The sequence below is a fragment of the Nannizzia gypsea genome, genomic scaffold, assembly GCF_000150975.2.
Source record: "Nannizzia gypsea CBS 118893 supercont1.3 genomic scaffold, whole genome shotgun sequence".
NCBI classification, from domain to species: Eukaryota; Fungi; Ascomycota; class Eurotiomycetes; order Onygenales; family Arthrodermataceae; genus Nannizzia; species Nannizzia gypsea.
The window spans coordinates 2,329,685-2,350,348 of NW_003345199.1; the positions used below are offsets into that span (position 1 = coordinate 2,329,685).

The 20,664-nt window shown below is 47.7% G+C and overlaps 8 protein-coding genes across 8 annotated transcripts in view; 6 read left to right on the forward strand and 2 right to left on the reverse strand.

The window, feature by feature from the left end:
* Positions 1 to 693: 693 nt before the first annotated feature.
* MGYG_04303 (hypothetical protein) lies at positions 694 to 3,151 on the forward strand (the record flags this gene model as incomplete). Its single annotated transcript, XM_003174080.1, has 3 exons — positions 694 to 1,224; positions 1,293 to 2,493; positions 2,553 to 3,151. The coding sequence occupies 3 exons, from the start codon at positions 694 to 696 to the stop codon at positions 3,149 to 3,151; spliced, it is 2,331 nt and encodes a 776-aa protein (XP_003174128.1).
* A 1,823-nt stretch (positions 3,152 to 4,974) lies between these two features.
* MGYG_04304 (2,3-cyclic-nucleotide 2-phosphodiesterase) lies at positions 4,975 to 6,921 on the forward strand (the record flags this gene model as incomplete). Its single annotated transcript, XM_003174081.1, has 4 exons — positions 4,975 to 5,019; positions 5,083 to 5,492; positions 5,576 to 5,991; positions 6,083 to 6,921. 4 exons carry the CDS (start codon positions 4,975 to 4,977, stop codon positions 6,919 to 6,921), a joined length of 1,710 nt encoding a protein of 569 aa, XP_003174129.1.
* Positions 6,922 to 7,188: 267 nt separating this feature from the next.
* On the reverse strand, positions 7,189 to 9,661 carry MGYG_04305 (cysteinyl-tRNA synthetase; the record flags this gene model as incomplete). The annotated part of the gene is made up of 2 exons (XM_003174082.1): positions 7,189 to 9,303; positions 9,362 to 9,661. The coding sequence occupies 2 exons, from the start codon at positions 9,659 to 9,661 to the stop codon at positions 7,189 to 7,191; spliced, it is 2,415 nt and encodes an 804-aa protein (XP_003174130.1).
* A 358-nt stretch (positions 9,662 to 10,019) lies between these two features.
* MGYG_04306 (hypothetical protein) lies at positions 10,020 to 11,534 on the forward strand (the record flags this gene model as incomplete). The annotated part of the gene is made up of 1 exon (XM_003174083.1): positions 10,020 to 11,534. One exon carries the CDS (start codon positions 10,020 to 10,022, stop codon positions 11,532 to 11,534), a length of 1,515 nt encoding a protein of 504 aa, XP_003174131.1.
* A 650-nt stretch (positions 11,535 to 12,184) lies between these two features.
* MGYG_04307 (multidrug resistance protein 2) lies at positions 12,185 to 16,152 on the forward strand (the record flags this gene model as incomplete). Its single annotated transcript, XM_003174084.1, has 3 exons — positions 12,185 to 12,439; positions 12,507 to 15,730; positions 15,795 to 16,152. 3 exons carry the CDS (start codon positions 12,185 to 12,187, stop codon positions 16,150 to 16,152), a joined length of 3,837 nt encoding a protein of 1,278 aa, XP_003174132.1.
* A 670-nt stretch (positions 16,153 to 16,822) lies between these two features.
* On the forward strand, positions 16,823 to 17,757 carry MGYG_04308 (retinol dehydrogenase 8; the record flags this gene model as incomplete). Its single annotated transcript, XM_003174085.1, has 2 exons — positions 16,823 to 17,106; positions 17,172 to 17,757. The coding sequence occupies 2 exons, from the start codon at positions 16,823 to 16,825 to the stop codon at positions 17,755 to 17,757; spliced, it is 870 nt and encodes a 289-aa protein (XP_003174133.1).
* A 319-nt stretch (positions 17,758 to 18,076) lies between these two features.
* MGYG_04309 (seven transmembrane protein 1) lies at positions 18,077 to 19,289 on the forward strand (the record flags this gene model as incomplete). Its single annotated transcript, XM_003174086.1, has 2 exons — positions 18,077 to 18,129; positions 18,254 to 19,289. 2 exons carry the CDS (start codon positions 18,077 to 18,079, stop codon positions 19,287 to 19,289), a joined length of 1,089 nt encoding a protein of 362 aa, XP_003174134.1.
* A 383-nt stretch (positions 19,290 to 19,672) lies between these two features.
* The window catches only part of MGYG_09045 (hypothetical protein), a gene marked incomplete at both ends in the record, with an annotated part of 1,438 nt that continues 446 nt past the window's right edge, over positions 19,673 to 20,664 (reverse strand). The window contains 2 exons of the mRNA XM_003174087.1: positions 19,673 to 20,269; positions 20,332 to 20,655. Of these exons, the coding sequence (XP_003174135.1) occupies positions 19,673 to 20,269; positions 20,332 to 20,655 (921 nt within the window). The remainder of the gene's footprint in view (positions 20,270 to 20,331; positions 20,656 to 20,664) is intronic.

Sequence of the window (20,664 nt, forward strand, 5' to 3'; positions counted from 1 at the left end):
TAGCTAGCCCAGTTATGATAAATACTGTTTAGCTCTAAAATTGATATATTCAACTACTATTATGATAATGTTAAGACTTAGCTATTTTCTCGTTTGGACGAAACTGTAGTCGTCACCCCTGCAGGGTGACCAACTTGCTTGTTACCCCTGAGCCTTCATCTCCCTGAACCCCTGAGCCCCTGAACCCAGGTTGAGTCAGCAATGTGTCATGTGACTCAGATGACGCACCAGCAAAATAAAAATAAAAATAAAAATAAAAGACAAACTAAAAACAAAAAAAGCAACAACATCGTTGAGATGGATGCTTGTTACGGAGGAAAATACCCTGCTACGGATGAACAAGATAGTGTCATGCGTCTGTTACTATACTCGCCATTTTGGCCACTCTGCACCTAGCACTTCAGGCTTGTGCTGATTCAAGTTGGGTCTCTTTGAGAGGACAAGGGACCTTGTCCTCAGCTCGGTACTACTATGTAGTAGCTTCGGGAACGACGCGGTAGAGGATGGGACAACGTATGGAGCATTTGGCCTCAAAGATAATGTTACATATAAGCTCTTGCGCTGGCTCGCACCATAGAGCTGTGAGAGACTCTATTCCCAACCATCCATTTCTCCAGGCTCTACATAGCAATATCTATACCTTAGTTCAATCACCCTCCAAGCATCGTGGCCTGCTTTGATAAGCGGACGAGGATGAATAGCACCGCGAGAAAGTCACCACTTCAGGTGGCTATGGTTGGCATTGGCCACCGTGGATACAAGACCCATTTTCGCATTATCCTTGAGAATCCAAGGGCATGGACAGTGGTGGCCTGTTGCGATACGAATGAGAAGACTCGGCAGACTTTCGCTCAGAAACATCCGAACATCAATGTATACAAAGATCTTGACAGCTTGTTGAAGAATAACAAGCAGAGGCTAGATTTTGCGATTGTCTGCGTCCCGCACCAGTACCATCTAGAATGCTGTCGGGCCTTAGCTCGGAGAGGAGTGCCGATCCTGAAAGAGAAGCCTGTTGCGGAGTCGTTAGCAGAATATAATCAGCTCCAGAAACTGCCCGTCAAAATTGGCATAACTTTTCAGAAACGGTTTGAGCCACGCTATCTAGCCATCAGGGATCTTATTTCTCAGGTCGGGCAGGTTGCTTCGTTCACCGCAACACTTACAGCAAATATCACGGAACTAGACGCTACGTGGAGAGCAACAAGCGATGTTGGTGTTACGGTATGCAACCCTAGACTATACCTTTATTTTATCATATCTCTGTACTGACATTTATTTACCTGCTGTAGGAAGATTTGGGCTGCCATATGTTGGACATGGTCGTCTCTCTCTTCGGGAGGCCAACTTCGATCACCGCCCAAAATACTAAGGGCATCCGAGTTGATCAGGACTACGGGGGCGATGACATTTCGAACATCATCATGAACTTCGGGGAAGCAGCAAAGCGGAACATAGGCCAAATTCACCTCTCGCGAGTGGCCCATAGGAACGAAGAACGTCTCATCATTACTGGCACAAACGGCACTTTTGTGTTGGAAGGAAAAGATGTAAGGCTGCGAGACAGCAATGGCAACGAAACCTTTCATTTCCACGACGCTTCTGATAAGAAGTATATTATCAACTCTATGTTGCAGAAATTCTCTGCCTGGGTCACTGGTGCGAGGTCTGATTTCCCTGCTTCCCTCGCCAATCTGGGAGATACCGTCATGGTGATGGAAGCTACTCGCCGCGCTTACAACAATCCGAATGCCACTGAGACAGTTACTGCCTCCGAAAACTCTGTCGGACGTTATGCACAGGCTTCTCTGGGAGATGCACATCATGTATGGCCACTGCTTTCTTCAGAGTCTGAGGATGCAGTTGTGCGCCAGATGCATTCCTCACTCTCCATCTACAACAGATCCAACATTTATGAAGTCTTTGAAGACAAATGGCTTAAAATGCACGGCCTGAAACATGCGCTTGTGTGCAGCTCAGGGACGATAGCAATTCTCCATATGTTTGAGGCACTGGATCTGCGGCCTGGAGATGAGGTTCTCTGTCCCGTATACACTTTCTTTGCGACGGCCTCGCCCTTAATGCAATACGGCGCTGTTCCCATCTTCTGTGACAGCCTGGAAGATGGCAACATTGACCCAGAAGAAATACTCAAGCGAGCCACGTCCAAGACAAAGGCGGTTATCGTCACGCACATGTGGGGATTACCGTGTCGCATGCGCCAGGTTGTCGATAATGCTCAAAAGGTGGGCATTAAAGTGTTAGAAGATTGCTCCCATGCTCATGGCGCCATTGTCGATGGCCGGATTGTTGGATCCTGGGGTGATATGGCTGCATGGTCGTTGCAAGCTAAGAAGAATGTTATGGGCGGACAAGCCGGCGTGCTAGCTACCAATTCAACGGATTACTACTCCCGAGCCATTCTTCATGGACACTTCAACAAACGTGCGAAACAGGAAGTCCCGCAGGATCATCCATTACGGAAATTTTGGCGTAAGTACCTCACATCAATTCTTAGCGGAACCTACCACTAATTCTACATTCTCCTATAGTGACTGGCCTAGGGTTAAACATGCGAGCTCATCCGCTAGCAATAGCCCTCGCAAATCAACAACTTGATCTCCTACCAACCCATGACCAATACCGGCAGCGTTACGCCTCTTACGTCGCCAAAGGTCTGGGCTCTATTCCCTTTCTCAAAATGCCTGTTGTCAACAACAACAGCCATGATAAGCATGCCTGGTATGCCTTCGTAATGCAATTCGATTCCTCCAAGGCGCCGGAAGGTCTCACCCGGGATGAGTTTGTCCGGGAACTAGTCGATGTCCATGGTCTAAAGGAGGTGGACATTCCTCGTTCGACAGGTTTGTTGAACGAGTTACCACTGTTTACCCACTCCCATGAAGCTGTTCCAAGATTCGGCAACAAGCGATGGGCCAAAATGCAGCCTACAACCGAATTTCCAAACGCGCTGCAGTTTTATCAGTGTGCTATAAAGCTGCCTATGTGGGCTACTGAGAGTGACATGCCTATTGTAGAGCACTATGTCAAGACATTCTTGGTTGTTGCTCGTGAGATGACTCAGCGGGCATTGAGAGGAAAGAATTCGGGTACTGGCTCTGTTGGTGACTTGATTCATGCAAGACTGTAGGCATAAGTAGTTATTGTATCTAATATTAGCATGGAATTCATTTTGTTGCACTTTCTAAATTGTCTCTTTGGCTCTCAATATGCAATTTATTCATTCTTCTCTAGGTCCTGGTACGGCGGACTACCTCGCTGTCGAAGATATAACACACCTCCTGCGCCAATCAGTGCGGGCTTGCCTTTTTGCCTCAGGCGTTTGACACTAGCATATGCTCTCGAATCCTTTGGATGAATTTCATATCCTTTTCTTGTATTGTCACACGCCTAGCATGAATTGCGAATAATAATCTTGACCTAATGGTTCATTTAGTCCGCCGTACCCTGGTCTAAGAAAGTAGTTATGATGTCAACATCAATGTTCCTTCCGTGTATTTCTGGATGGAATAGTTTCTATCAATTTATTAGCAAATCACACAAAAAATCCCGGGAATTGCTCGGAAATCTCACTTACTTTAATAATACATTGTCTTCCTGCATTTCGACAGGCCTGGCAGGCCCCCCTATAGCCGACTGGGACACACGCAATGTCCTCTAAGCCTCGCTTGAGGCACCGTTCGAAAGGAGTTTTTGGAATTTTGAATACCCAATAACTCGAGCATTGTTTACAGGCGGAAAGTCTAGCCCGGTTCCTAGGCAGGAGGTTGCCACGTCTAGATGAAAGCTGGGCTTAGAAAGGTCTTCTATGGCATTTAAACGCCTGCACGCCCGCATTCGCAACATCAATTACTTCTTTCTCATCTTGCTTCCTCTTGTAGTTGGCGCACCTGGCGCCGGCGCATATCACTCTGTATCATGTTTCTGCCTCTTCCGGAATCAATGAAGTCTAAAATGTTAATGTCTGCGTGACGGAATGGGGTGGAGTTTTTGGGTGATATATACCCCGTTGTCAGTCATCACTTTCAGTGTCGTCGTGAAGTACGAGTCCTAGGCCGCTCTACCAGGACATCAGCAAGGTAGTGCTGGGATATGCTGCGCAATATTTGTGGGTTAAACGTGGTTGGCTGCTTGTGGTATTGGTTTAGATGTATGCAGCTATTATTATTAACTTGAAGCAATGTAGCGACTTATAGGGGTATGGCCAGATAAATAACTAGTTAGAATATATGTAATAATAGAGAAGATATAAAGCTGGAAGAAGAGGAGGATATGAGGTGGCCTCTCTTGCTCCCTTTATATATTGGGGATGCTACTTGTTTGCTACCTTCACGGCTTTTACTTCACTCTTTTCATTCATTTTGCTTTCCGGCTTTCATATACGACAGCCTCGACCGTAAGCCACTGCCTATGACAAAGGACCAATATTAGCCTACGAAAACGGACCATTAGGGTACGGAGCAAGAGTTATTCATTAAAGGCATGGATCGGAATGCAACATAACTACTGGAGAAAATGCACTACAAAGGAGAGAAGAGTGGGCTCTTAATTGGCAACTAAGGCGCTCCGTTGTTTCTTTGAAGGTTGTATACCATCGGATTTTCAGGGGGATTTAGGTATCAAACCTAGTCATACCCGCTAGTTAAGCTCCAGGATGAAGAGAATCAGACGCTAAATCCATTGTAGAATATTGTGTTTGTCATTGCAGATAGTTAAGCCTAGATCGTAGGGGAGTCCATGATGACTATGATGACAGCCTTATGACCCCCTGTTAAGTCATCAAAACGGTAAATAGCTAAGGATGCTTCAATACTGCGATACTGCCCTACTCCATTTTGTAAACCCATAAAATTAGAAAGATCCTTATCTACCAACTTAGGATAATAAAGGGATCAAAAGAGAGAGAGGTTTGCTACCCGCCCGTGTTTCGGGTAAAAATAGATTTTACTTGACATGGCCCAAACCAAGGACATAACTCTCCTACACTTCAACGATGTGGTATATCACTATTTACTTCTATTCAACGAATCTAACCATCTGATATGTTCGTATTCAATTTAGTACCACATCTCTGACGCTGAACACGTTGCACGCTTTGCATCCGTCCTGGCTGATCCACGATACATCACCGACGATGTCTCTGCCCCTGAACAGCAGCTCCGACTATTCAGCGGTGACGCTTTCTCCCCGTCTCTAGAGGCGTCCGTCCTTCGTGGCGAGCATATACCCACGATTCTCAATGCCATGAACATCGACCTTGCTTGCTATGGAAACCATGACTTCGACTTTGGTGAAGCCCGCCTCATTGAGCTCTCAAGAATCACTAAATTCCCCTGGATGCTTACCAACGTGCTTCGGAGAGGCCAGCCTTCAATCCATAGAAGAGATGACAAGTTGTTAGCCTTAGCGAATGAATATGTCGTTCGGGAGATTGATGGGTTAAGAATTGGATTCTTTGGCCTAGCGGGAACGTAAGTGCATCCTATACCTAGCTTGTATTCCTCCCTGGACATTCTCGGTTAGTTATTGTATCATACTTACAAGAGTTGGCAAGTGACTGGCCATCAAACTGCCAACACTTACCCAGTTGCAATATATGTGACCCTACCAGTGTGGCCCAAACCACTGCAAGATATCTGCGGGAGTCTGTAAAATGTGACCTTGTCATAGCACTGACCCATATGCGCCTGGCGGAGGACGTGATAGTCTCGCAAAATACCAAAGATGGAAGTGGAAGAGTTGATCTGATACTTGGTGGCCATGACCACGACATCGTTCAAAGAGCTTCCACAGACTTCAATAATGACCCACGAATCCCCGGCACCACTTCTGGCAGTGCTACCGGCGTATCTAGCACCGAAGACGATATACGCATCATCAAGAGCGGAACTGACTGGAATGGATTGTCGGTGCTGCGTCTCACGATTGCTAAATCCGCTGACGGCAAGTCATCTATATCGAAGTCAAAACGTAAGCGCCGATTGACATGTCTCCTTTCTTCTTCAATGGTTCTTAAATACGACCTACTCACACGAAGCCAATTCATATACTGTAAACACAGTATACCAGTTTGCAGATCTAAAGTCCCTTCCGAACTATGCGGATATACCACCCTGCCCCAATACCATGAAGGCTATAGCAGATGTACAAGCCAAAATAGCCAAGCTGGTAGAAAAGCCACTGGTAATGGCTGCTGTCCCTCTTGAAGGAAGATCCCGAATTGTCCGCGGCCGAGAATCGAACCTGGGGAATATGCTCGCAGACGTGGTTCGTTCCTTTTACAACACGGAAATTGCCTTTGTCAACAGCGGAGCTATCCGGTGTGACAGAATCATCGACCCAGGGCGAGACGAACCTTTACGAATTAGGGATATTATTGACATCAGTCCTTTTGATAACGCTTTTGTTGTTAAACGTGTCAGTGGTCATATCCTGGCACTTGCCTTAGAGAACTCGGTCTCTGATGCCCATACTGACGGACGCTTCTTGCATCTATCAGGGCTTACCATGTTGGTAGACTGGAGTCGTCCGGAGGGACAGCGGGTAGGGGATATCATGTATGTGCCGAAACATGGGAAACCACGGCATGTAAAGCCCAGGGATATGTATACTGTGGCCATGGTGGATTTTATTGCATCAGGGTTTGATGGATATTCCTGGTTCCGGAGTTGCGAGACTCTTCTTGATGCTGAAGGCTCGATGACAGACACGAATCTCTTGCTACAAGTATTTGAAGCCGATGGTCGTGGAGATGCCGGTGGCCAGCTATTAGATGAGGCCGCGGAGGGTATCAAGAGAGCCCAGAGGGCTGTTATTCGAGGGAGACATCCGGATGAAGGCCTACCTGTCATTTCTCCATCTATAGAGGGGCGGATACGAGTCATCACGCCCAATTTATAGAGTATAGTAATAGAACGGGCCATCCTAGTAACACTTGTTAGCTCAATAGAACGTTGGTTTCGGCAATTTGAATAATATACGCATTAGTTTACTTATCACTTGCGAGCGATTGAGTATAGAAAGAAACAATAAATATGCATGAAGATGGCGCCGAAATTATTCACCCAGATAATCAATTGAGTGTAAATGCCTGTAGTTTATAAAATAAGCGCTACCAATGCAAGCAAAAACAAAAGAGAAGACAAGGAAAAGCTAAGCCGTCTAAAATCATGGAGTCTTTTGAGAAGCAAGCCAAGTCTCATGCGCCTTCTTCTGCCTATCCCATTCCTTCTTGAGTTTCTTCTTCTGGCTCTTGGTAATCTCTTCACCTTTTGCATCTTTTAGGGGTAGTCCATCCTCATCCCAAGCACTGTATGCTTCCGTCTTGAACATCTCTAAAGGACTTATCTTCCCCTTCGCAGCCTTCTCAGCGGCCTCTTTCTCACGAGCCTCTTTTTCCAGCAGCTTTTGCTTGGCCCTGGTTTCTGCTTCTTGTTTGGCCTGGAGTAAGTCTCGTGTGACGGGGCGTACACGCGCAGGTAGATCAGCCCGGTCCTCGAGGTAGACGCCGAGGTCAAATAGGCTTGTGTTACGAAGGGTATCGCAGAGGTCTAGGATCTCTTTCGAGAGGTTGTTGGATTCAGTGAAAGCGGTGGCACTAGAGCAGAAATTGTTGAATACATCCTTGAAGGAATTGGTGAGCTGAGGATCTAGTAGCTCAGGGCTGACGGATTTTCGTCCTTCCTCCACTACAGATTTGATGGAATCAGGCGTGAGGCCGGTTTTTGCGATTGCCGTCTGGCGAAGAGCATCACGAATGGTAGAGAGAGGGAAAACGTAGGGCTTTGCCTCCTCAGCGATTTCGTCTCCATACCAGCCGATCTTCTCGCTATCTGGCCCTGCGGTAGAGTTGAGTCCAAATATATTGACCATTGAGGTCAGCCATTTGGCTACGGCATGTGTATTTTGGGCACTCAAGGCAGCTTCATTTGTGTTGTTGAACTTGGTGATCAGCTCCGAAATGGCATACATGGCGCCAGCCGTATTGAACGAGTCGCATAAGTGCTTGTGAACGTTGTCTTGAGCAGCCTTCAGAGCGGCAGGGAGCTCTTCGTCTTGGGTAGTTTCAGGAAGCTTGACCGATGGGTCCTTGACTCTGATAAAGAAGTTGTTCACCTTTTCCTCCCAGGCGTTGCCAGCTTTTACAATCTCTTCCGTAATTTCAATACCGTCTCTCCAGCCACCGAGTAGAAACACGATGCGGAGGCTCCTGGGTGTCCAATCGCCTCTTTGAAGGGCATCTCTGATAGTAGTGAAGTTCTTCAGTGATTTTGACATCTTTGACCCCTGAATGGACAAATGCCCCATATGGATGAAGTAGTTAACCCATTGCACATGTGAGCAAGTCGGGCTCCAATATGCTTCACTTTGAGCAATCTCATTGTCATGATGGGGGAATGCAAGGTCAATACCACCGGAATGGATGTCCATCTGCTTTCCAAGTCGGGAAGAGGCCATTGCGGAACACTCAATGTGCCAGCCAGGGCGGCCGTTTCCCCATGGACTGGGCCAGCTTGGCTCTCCTGCTTTTGAGGCTTTCCAGAGAGCAAAGTCAGCAGAAGACTTCTTTTCAGCTTGTTTGTTAGACAGAGACCCTTCTCCTTCCGACTGTAAATTGGCATCATTCCGGTTCCAAGGCTCGAGTCTAGCATAGTTATTTCCAGCAGCTTCGAAACTTTCAATATCAAAATATACAGACCCGTCGGGAGTCACATATCCAAACTTATGATCGATTATGCGCTCCACAAAACTTACTATCTCAGGCATGAATTCCGTCACTCGGGTGATTTCGTCAGGATCCAAGACATTGAGATCTCGTACATCCTTCATAAATCGATCTTCATACTCTCTAGTCAGGCGGGTAAATATCGAATGGTCAGAGCCTGGGATGGATGATCCTTTAAGCGTGTCAAGGTAAGGGTATAGTATATCCTGGGTCTTGTCGTAGAAGGTAGTTACCGATATGTTGCCATCGGGAGTTGAAGCTACCGTAAGCGCCTCAGCAGCGACAGACAGTGTCTTTATATACATTTTAACTTTAGCCTCTGGTTCGCCTGCTTTTGAATTGCCTTCAAGGGGCTTCCCGTCAAGCACGGCCGCATATACATTCTCAGCAGTATCTTTGAACTCATGTGTGGGCGTCGATACTGGTACTAGTGGGAGATTCTTGGTGATATAAGCTCCATAGGCAGCTTTGGCGGTATCCAAGAGCTCTTGATCCATTGATGGGTGCTCGGCACTGAACTGTTTGTATAGATGCTGCTGTCTACCTCTAGTGATAATCTAAATGATAAAAGGTCAGTAGCTACTAACTAAAGCTAGGCCAGAGCAACTGACTTACCTTATCATCCACATCTGTTATATTCATTATATAGTTGATATCGAATTTAAAGTAGTCCCTGAGGATGCGCCGGACAATGTCTGCGCTGACATAGTTGCGCGCGTGCCCAAGATGCGCATCATCGTACACTGTAGGACCGCAAGCGTACCAGGTTACCTTCTTTCCTTCGGGGTCCAGAGGCACAAACGGAGTCTTCGACCTGGTCAGCGAATTCCAAATCTTTAGCGGTGGTAGTTCTCGCTGTAGCCCTTGGTGGGGTGCTGGCTGCTGCCATGGAGGCTGTTCGCGGGGAGCTGCCATAGTGACAGACGGTGATATCGTGAATGCTCTGCAGAGTCCGGGTATGTGTCGAAGGCGGTGCGTCGAAGCAGCTGTGATTGTGGCTCGAGGGAGACGAAGGCTCTGGCGGAGGAAGTTCATGTATGTTTCTTGCTGCAGTCGCTGCGCTGAGTCAACTCTATGACTCTTTTGCGCATCTAGAAGAAGAAAAGACGAAGAGTCGTTGGAGTTTGCACTGTTTGTCTCGGTGTTTTTTTTTTCTTCTTTACTTTCTCTTTGATGCTTCCGAGATGTTGAACTATAGTTGAAATCAACGAAAGAAGCAGAAGAAGCAGGAGAGAAGAAAGCCGTTGAAGGACGTCCAGGCTCAATTGAAACGATGGCGTCTCCCTTTCTCACGCCCGGGCCGACTGCTGAGGCTGACTCGCTCGCGGTGCTGCATCTCCGCCGCGACCATGCAATTGCCACAGTGCTCAAGACTCACGACGACGAAGATCTGGGATACGACGAAGGCAAGGTCACGACGACGAGGTTCGGCTCATTTCCTCACAGTACGCTCATTGGCAGTCCGTGGGGTTCCCAGATCATTGCTTCAAAAGTTGATACCGGCTCTCGAGGACGCCGGCCAAAGGCAGCTAAAGGGTCGAACCCATTGAAACGAAAAGCAGAGGACGCCGATATATCGGAGGATAAATCTGCGAATAAGACGGCGGTCACTGCGTCAAGCGGCTTTATACACCTACTACGGCCTACGCCAGAGTCATGGACCAGTTCGCTACCCCATCGGACGCAGGTGGTCTATACTCCGGACAGCAGTTACATCCTGCACCGGCTGCGCGTTCGGCCTGGAAGCACGATTATAGAAGCCGGTGCTGGTAGTGGCTCGTTTACTCATGCTGCTGCGAGGGCAGTGTTTAATGGTTATCCTAATGGCACGAACGATGGCCAACGAGGTAAGGTGTGCAGCTTCGAGTTTCACTCGCAGCGTGCGGAGAGCATCAAGAGAGAACTAGGAGAACATGGCTTGGATGGAGTCGTCAGGTTGAACCATCGAGATGTTTGCGCGGATGGATTCTTGCTGGCAGATGGCCTAGTTAGCAACGAGTCACCCCGAGCTAATGCTGTTTTTCTGGATCTTCCTGCTCCCTGGCAAGCCCTCAAGCACTTAGTCAGGGAGCCTGCCGATGGGAAGGAGTCGCCGCTAGATCCTACTTCACCGGTTCATATTTGCACTTTTTCACCTTGCCTAGAGCAGGTACAGGAGACTATCAGTGCTCTTCGACGGTACTCGTGGCTCTCGATATCAATGGTTGAAGTTGTGCATAGGCAGATAGAAGTCCGAAGAGAACGGTACGGAGTAGAGTCCTACCACAAGAATGCTTCAACACCGGATCCGAAAACTGTAGATCAGGCAATTGGCCGGCTGAGGACGCATGAAGAGCGTGCAAAGGCGTTCCGCGAGAAGCAGATCAGAAATGCAGCAGAGTACGCCAGCAAGAAGGCTGCCCAAGATGAAGGCAACGAGGATGACGCGAATGGCACAAAATCAGAGTACACAGAAACCGCCTCAGAACCGATCAAAGAGGAAAGTTCCGCCGAATCAGCACCTGCGAGAGCTGAAAAGACGTGGAAGCCAAAGCCCTCGGTTCCTCAGTACAAGCAAGGGACGCTTATTCACCGATCCGAGCCTGAGCTCAAAACGCATACATCGTACTTAGTATTTGCGATTCTTCCCTGCGCCTGGTCAGAGGAAGATGAGAAACGCTGCAGGGAGAAATGGCTGTCAAAGATCTCCCCGACCGAGGGCAATGGCAATGGCCCTGTAAAGAGCAAAAGACAGCTGAAGCGCGAAGCCATAGAGCAATTCAAAGCCCAGGCGGCCGATGCTTTGTAGATGTTGATACAATATAGAAATATACCAATTCAGCAATGTACGTAAATCCGCCTCTGTTTCCGCAGGCCCCGCTGGACACTGATAGCTCGATAATCCCAGACCTAGAAATCCTCCCTGCCTCGCTAAATTGATATCAATCAGGCACTCGGACAACCGAAGGATTTTCGTCAGGGGCATATGCACACTATGTACCAACATACACTCAGCTGACTACGAGCGGTTAGCCAGGTTGGGCCTCCGACTCAGCCAGCCCGACCAGGGGTAGAAAATATCCATTTCATATCGAATTGCAAGGCTGCCTGCTACCTGATAGGTAGGATATTCACACGACTGCATCGTATACTTTTAGTTTACCCCAGAACGACAAACGGAGCTCTATTCCCAGTCTGGCTCGCCGAACACATCCCAGCAATGCGAATCAGGTCTGCCACAATCTGGACCAATCGCCACCAGTTGAACCCGTTGACTACCTAGTTCTTGAGATAACGGAAGACTGATTGATAATAATAAATGAGGACACTTATCATCCTGGGCCTGTCTTTTCCATGATACCCCATTGCTTGAGTACTATATATTTTCTATGAACGAACTCACAATCGTCGGTCCTAAACAGTTGATACTGTCAGTCATTCCTGAGAATTTGCGCCCCCATGGCCGGCAACAATGGGCAAGGAGAGTCTTCTCGGAAAAAACTGTTACCTGAAGGTGAAAGATCTGGTACATATGGAACCCTGACAGATGTGGCTGCTACTGAGCAAGAAGTGCTGGCATCTCTGCTTCGAGTGGAAGAAGTGAAACCATCGTTTATCAGCATCTTTAGCCATGCGACCTGGTACGAAACCGTCCTTCTCGCTATTTGCGCTGTATGCGCCGTTGTTGCGGGTGGCCTGGTGCCATTTACACCGGTAATTCTTGCTCTCCTACCCTTTGAATGAAAATTGATATTAACTAACACGTTTACCTCAACTACAGCTTATCAGCTCACGGATTATCCTTGCATTTGCCAGGGCCGAGTCTAATGGCTACAGCGTGAAGCCGTTGTTGGACAAATATGTGGTATATTATGTCTATATTCTCATTACCGCCCTGGTGACATGGTTTATCTCGACGGCTGGCTTCAACTTTGCAGGAGCCAGAATCACACACAGAATTAAGATGCGCTACTTCGCCGCCGTCTTGAAGCAGAACATGGCGTTTTTCGACGATAATGGATCTGGTGATATCCTTTCCCATCTCACAGACGACACAAAGGCAATACAGAATGCGATCTCCTCCAAATTGTCCCAAACAATTAGCGCCTTTGGCTCGTTCATCACTACTATTGTAGTGTGTTTTGTTCTCGATTGGGTTTTGATGCTCGAAATGATCTGGTCTTTTGCGCTGGGTTATGGAGTCCTCTACCTTGGTACCAAATTGACCGTTCTATATAGCGGTCGCAGCATCGAGGCTTCGTCTGCTGGGTCAGCTGTAGTAGAAGAAGCACTCGGTTCTATCAAAACAGCAACTTCTTTGGGTATGCAGTCATATATCCATGGAAAGTACATGAAATTTTTGACGCAAGCGGCCAAGCATGGATTTGTTCTCTCCTCACTCAACCAAATGCTTATCACCATCTGCATCGCAAGTGGCTATTTCAATGTTGCACTAGCATTTTGGCAGGGCTCCATTCGACTTACGGAAGGGAAGACACCCTTTACTTCAGTTGTAGCTATCTCAATGATCTCCAAAGCGGCTGCCTTCTGCGTATTGGGCGTTGGTTCGAACTTGGAAGCATTTGCTGCGGCTACGGCGGGAGTCGGCCGCCTTTTGAGAATTATACACCGCGTGTCATCAATAGACTCGTCTTCAGATGAGGGGTACATACCAGAGCGTTTTAATAGCACTCTGGAGCTTCGCAGTGTGAAGCACATCTATCCATGTCGGCCAAACGTTGTGACATTGAAAGATGTGAGCATCAAGTTTCCAATGGGGCAAACTACGGCTATTGTAGGACACTCTGGGTCCGGAAAAAGCTCCATCTCAAATCTTCTCCTACGCTTCTACGATCCCCTGGTAGGGCGTATCCTCTTGGACGGGACGGATCTGTCTCATTACCAACTTCGCTGGCTTCGTCAACAGATTGCAGTCGTGAGACAGGAATCATTCATGTTCAATAGGTCCATCTTCGAAAACATTGCTTGTGGGTTCACTGGGCCTCAGTGGGAAACAGCCTCTTCACTCGAACGGGAACGAGCAGTATATAAAGCCGCCGATATCGCTCAAGCAAGTGATTTTATTGACCGGCTTCCCCATGGATACGACACAGTTGTTGGTACACGAGGCTCGAGGCTCTCTGGAGGCCAACTTCAAAGGATTGCCATCGCTCGAGCTTTGGTTGGAAATCCTCGGATTCTTATTCTAGATGAGGCGACTTCGGCACTTGACAGTGAGACAGAAGCGAGGCTTTTGTCGACTATGGCAGGAGAAGACAGCAAGAGGACCACTATAGTTATTGCCCACCGTCTCTCCACGATCCGCAATTCGGATAATATCGTTGTTCTGAATGCAGGGCGGGTAGTCGAGAGTGGAAGGCACGAGGACTTGCTGGCTGCCAAATCATATTATTATGACTTGGTGGAGGCACAAAACATAGAAGATCAGGACCATCCAGTATCTTCAGGGACTCCTGGAACAGCAAATATCACCCCGACTCACGAAAGAGCTGAAAGTCCCCCTGAAACCGGAGGAATACACAAAGCCATGGCAATTGATGGGGATGCAAAATCCATAGTTTCGTCCTCACTCTGGTCTATGATCTCGTTTATCTTCAGACTTAATGAGGGAGAATCGCATTGGCTGATTATGGGACTCATTTGTTGTATTATTGTGGGATTTGAAGAACCAGCATCTGCTTTTCTTTTTGGTAAAGCCATAACCTCTATCTCACAGCCTCTGGACCACGCAGATGAGATCCTATCCGATGCAGCTTTTTATGCATGGATGTTTTTTGCACTGGCAATTGTGATGCTGATAGGATTCGCGGTTCAAGGTGTTACTTTTGCATTCAGCTCAGAGCATCTCACGAAACGAGTCCGGTCTCTCGCCCTTAGCCAGTACTTGAGAATGGATATCTCTTTCTTTGATAAGAAGGAAAATTCCGCTGCAGCCTTGTCTGGGTTTCTCTCCAACTCTGCCACCGACCTAACAGGATTGAGTGGCAGCGCTTTGGGCGCCATCGTTATCTGTATCTCTTCACTTGTTTCTGGAATCACACTTGGATTTGCGCTTGGGTGGAAGTTGGCACTTGTGTGTTTTGCGGTTGTTCCCCTGATGATGGGAGGGGGGTATTTTGGGATCCTACTTGTTGGCGACTTTGAGAGAAACAATGAGCTGTTCGCCAATAAAGCTGCCGAATTTGCAGGCGAGACACTTAATGGTATCCAAACTATCGCTGCCCTTACTCGGGAGAATATTGCATTGGCAGAGTTCGAGGAGATTCTCAACGGGACTAAAAAAGACGCCCTGTTTGCAAATCTCAAAGCCTCCTTCATGTACGCCCTGACACAGTCAGCTTATTATGCCTGTATGGCTCTCAGCTTTTGGTATGGTGGCCAGCTCATCCTTAGTGGAGAGTATACCCTCTTCCAATCGATTGCTGTTCAGTCCACGATGCTCATGAGCGCCTTCTCTGCGGGCTTAGTATTCTCATGGACTCCAAATATCGGTCAAGCAAAGCAAGCTGCCGCATCTCTGCAACGCCTGTTAACGCGAAAGTCGCTTATAGACCCATCATCCCCTTATGGAGAGAAACTGGTCCCAATGCGCGGCGACATCAGCTTTGACTCGGTCAGCTTCTCCTATCCTTCACGCCCAAATCACCATGCTCTAGATAGAGTGAGCTTCAATATACCTGCAGGGGCAAACGTTGCCTTTGTGGGTGCTACGGGCTCCGGAAAAAGCACTATCATCTCACTGATCGAGCGCTTCTACGACCCGATTGATGGAATGGTTCTCGTGGATTCCAAGCCCATCCGATCTCTCTGCCTGTCAGAGTACCGCAGATGCATAGGACTAGTCAGCCAGGAGCCTAACCTTTTTAGCGGCACACTCAAAATGAATCTGACTCTGGGATTGGGTGATAATGAAAAGCCAACTGATGAGGAAATCTATCATGCCTGTCGTGAAGCCAATATCCATGACTTCATCATCAGTCTTCCGTGAGTTCTTTACCCGTATTTTCGTGTACATTCTATGGATCTGACCAAATATTTCGCTTTATAGAGAAGGCTACAACACAGAAGTAGGCAGCAGGGGCAATCAGCTCAGTGTTGGCCAGAAGCAGCGTGTCGTACTCGCTCGCGCAATCCTTCGACGGCCTAAGATCTTACTACTAGATGAAGCCACATCTGCATTGGATTCACAGTCTGAAGCAAGCATTCAACAAGCTCTCGAGAAAGCCAAAAAGGGACGCACGACGATTACTGTTGCTCATCGTCTGAGTACCATTGTCAAAGCAGACCGGATCTATGTCATGAGTGAAGGTCGCATCGTCGAAGCCGGAACCCACACACAGCTGATATCCCTGGGAGGTGTATATCAAAGACTTTACCTAGCCAGCATGAGCGGACAGGCCCTTTAGAGCCTCTGTATAGTAACATATGCATGATAATATAGGATCTAGATCTGTATAAACGTAGCCACAATATCAAATAGCATGGTCCGTGCACATATTGAAGGAGTAAAGTATCTCCGTTCCGTCAGCCTCTTGGCCGCTTTTGTCGGGAATGAACTCGGGAGTGACGACGTCACAACTTCCTCTGCTCCGTACTGAAGACATCGAGAGATCATCAAGCGTCTTTGACGCTCGACACCGCAGGATCCTACGCCTCAAAATGGTGTAGACATGCCCACATGTCCGCCTCTACCGTCATAACCAAATACGCCTCCGGGGATGTTCCGGGTGCGACTCTGCGGGTTTTGTTTTAGGGTTCCATAGTGCACCAAAGCCTATGTTTCTCTTCCAATGGACTGTCGGGAAAGGGCGAAAATCTAGCTGACCGAGATATTACGTTGGACAGGAGAAATCCCGCTTCTGCTCTTGATCTCTTGGATCCTCCCGCAACTCTGACGAATGACCCGAGGGTTTGATGTGGACAACATACAAAACATCCTTGGAAGACGGAGGAATGCGCCTTCAGGACGATAACTACGGTTGATATATAAACTCCATTAGTTTCATCCTTTTGAATGGCAAAGATTGAAAGAATTTCGGTTTTTCTCACTTGTATTTTCCCTGTCTCTCGGCGAACATGGCTCCGAGGGTGTGGTTTATCACGGGTTGCTCCTCCGGCTTTGGATGGGAGATGACACTCGAAGCTCTAAGACGGGGTGATAAAGTGATTGCGACGGCCCGGAAGCTCGAGAGGATTGGCAAGTTGAAGGAAGCCGGTGCTGATGTCTTCGGGCTCGACGTCACAAGTAGCCTTGATGACATCAGACGTCTCGTCTGGGAGGCCTACAACATTCACGGACGCATTGATATTCTTGTCAACAATGCTGGGTACATCCAGCAAGGTGCTTTGGAGGAAGTAAGGTAGGATATCTCCTACCAGCCACTACCAGCCCCTGGGAATGCAATTCCTAACACTCCCGTTACAGTCCGGAGGAGACTTATGCCCTTTTCAATACAAACGTGTTTGGGCCATTGAACGTGATCCGTGCGATCCTACCTTATATGCGGTCGCAACACTCCGGCGTCATCGCCAATACATCCAGTGCTGGTTCTTGGACGAACACGGCCGGGGGAGGGCTATATTCCGCGACAAAGAAAGCTCTCTCAGGAGCCACAGAGACTCTCCGCGTAGAATTAGAACCATTCGGAATCTCCGTCACCTCTCTTGAGCCTGGTGACTTCCGGTCGAATCTACTGGCTGCTGGCCATCGATTTGCTGCACTATATCCCATTCCGGATTACGACAACACCCCTACCAGGGCAGCTATCGAAGAAAGCAATAGCCAAGACCATAAACAGCCCGGCGATTTGGTAAAGGGTAGTAAGATCATTGTGGATATTCTCACACAAACTGGTTGTGCTGCTGGCCGGAAGATTCCAGTCCGAGTTGCCCTGGGTGCAGAAGCCTGTGAGCTGATGCGGGCTAAATGCAAGGACACCCTTGACCTATTGGAGGAGTGGAAAGACGTTGTTAGCGATACCAACCATGACGATGTCACACCCCCTCCATGAACCCACCCCCTTAGCTCTTCTTATATATCTTTCTACTTGTTTCTTTCCACTGGTGAGCTCACCACGGAACCTTGGGAACCTTGCCCAAGATACAGTCACGTGAAAATGACGTCGACATTTGGCATTTGACATTTTCCATGGAAAGTCATTTTTTTTCATTGCCAACCTGTTTATCATGGATTCAGCTCTTTAGCAGATCAAAAGCCAGAGAATAAAAGCGATTTTATATACGGGAGATAGCAGTTCCTGTGAACCTATTTTCTTGAGGAATTTCATTTTCTTTTTTCCTTAGCTAACCATCCTAGCTCCGTGGGTAAGAATGCTTCCTCTCAACTCTGCAACGAGTATAGAAGCTTTAAGCGGGATTTGCGGGTAGGTTGTGATCATTAACTTGTTGGATTCATATCCCATATGCTGTGTTTGGCGTGTCTACTTGACCCAAAACTAATTGAGAGAAGAGCCTCCTTTAACGCTCAAATGCTGACATATCTGTTAGGTCCATATCAATAGCCTGTTGGGTAGTTGTGTTTTCTCCCCAGATAATCGAAAACTTTCGACGAAGCTCCGCGGATGGACTCTCCCTAGAATTCCTTATCGTTTGGCTCGCCGGAGATGTCTTCAATATTATCGGAGCGGTTATGCAAGGTGTCTTACCTACTATGGTCATACTAGCGGTATATTACACTATTGCAGACATCGTCTTACTTGGCCAATGTCTCTACTACCGTGGCCTTAGTGTTCCAGAGATCACCAACCCCCCAGAGCCGGAGGCCACGGAAGCCACAAGAGCCAGCTCTTCGACTTTAAATGCCACCCAAACAGTACCATCGTCAGAACGGACACCGTTGCTACACAACGGATCAGAGAGGGAACACAACGGCTCAAATGGTAGACCAGCTACCAGACAAAGACGTGAATCTCATACTTCAGTCTCTTCGCTGCGGCGCCATATTATGGCCGTTGACGGAACCCATCTCTCCCCAGCAGTGCCTCTCAGGAAAGAAATCGTCGAAACCGCACCCCGTCCTTCATCAACTTTCCAAATTATAGCTTTCAACACCTTCAGCATCACACTCGTTTGTGCTGCAGGAATTCTAGGGTGGTATGTCAGCGCCACCACGAGGAAGAGACACCATAAGGGGCATGATCTTCCAAAACAAGACAGCTCGCTCCAATTCGATATTACGGGCCAAATATTTGGATATCTTTGTGCTTTGTTCTACCTTGCTAGCAGAATCCCTCAACTACTGCTCAATTGGCGCCGAAAGAGCACTGAAGGAGTATCACTGCTATTTTTCTTGTTTGCATGTATAGGCAATCTGACATATGTCCTCTCTATCTTTGCTTTCTCGCCTGTTTGCCAGGGCAAAGATGGCAAGTGTCTACCTGGAGAGCGACGAAGTATATACGGACGATATATGGCTGTCAATGCCTCCTGGTTGCTAGGGAGCCTGGGTACTCTGTTCATGGACTTGGCTATCTTTTCACAATTTATTATGTATCGAAATAAAGATGAATCTGACAATTTCTAAGTCAGTGGTCGTGTTGTTCTTTACGGAACCCGTATTTACATGCGCCCGATGATCAATAGCGAACTAACAGAGACGAGCATACTGAATAAGTGACCGCACCGCATTCTTCACTAACTTTGGCTTATATTCCGCTCTTCATTTTAAGAAGTGAATGGTATAACTATCCGCTTGTATTATTATCCGTGATTAAATTGATAATACATCTTGATTTGAGGAAAATGCAACGCCTCCATGTCAATAAATGTAGATAAACTTGATTTTGCCTTATAACTAGAGCCGCCGTATCAATGTATTCGTAAATTATCGTATAGCCATGAATCGGAACTGTGTTTTACCAGCTAGACAGGTAGAGCCTCCTGTGGTAGTTATCTTTGTATCAATAACTAGTCATCGGATGGTGGGTGCTCCTTGACTTTGCCTTTCCCGACCTCACTCCAATTAGTATTCAATGCGGTTCCGTTACTCTCATAGAAGCTCTTAGTCATTGCACGTCGGGTATCCGGATCGGAGTTGGCGTATAATTTCTTGAAGAACGAATCGACAGCATCCCCGGACCCATAGTCTGATAGATCAGAGTCAGGATCATCTTCCTTGCCATCTTCCTTTGAATCACCCCCTTTTTCGGTTTTCTTCGCTTTCTTCTCCTTTTTCTGGATGTTGGACACGACCTTATCCCAATCCTTGGGTCCGGATTTTGAGGATGTTGGGTACGAAGGAGCCTTCTCAGTTTTGATAGGCTGACTTGCTTGGTTAGAGGTATCCTGTAAAATAGCAGCTCCAATCGAGGAAATTTTCTCTTCTTGCTGGCCGGTGCCTTCTAAAGTTGCCCACTTTCTACCAGCTGATTGCTTGCGTAGAGTGACTTCCACTTTGGTAGACATTATGTTGAATTTTGATGAGGATGGATCGACCGGGGCGAACAGAGGGTCCAGAACGAAGGAGAATTCGGATCCCGATGGGAGAGGGAAGGTAATAGAAAACTAGAGTAAGTTAGTCACACATGCATAATGCTTTACGGGGTATAGGTCAGCGAATCTCTAACCGAAGTTTCCTGGATGTCGACGGCTGCTTTGTCCTTGGGAACTCCTTTCGCATATATGGTAATCACCACGCTATCATTAGACTGGTACCACTCGTGCCTTGTCCTACTAGGGGTATTGGATGGAAGCGGCGTAGGAGGGTTAGCTGTCGATTGCGTGGGGTTTGTTTCTGGAGCTGTATCCTTCTTTTCTTGGGTAGTAGGGGGTCCGTTCAAGCTTGGAACAGAAGCAGCGCTGCCACCCTCGAGCTGCGCACGATATATGGCTTTTAGCTCTTCCTGAGTCGGGACTTTGATGTCCGGGACCTCCTTAATCGTAACCTCCGCCTTTTGAAT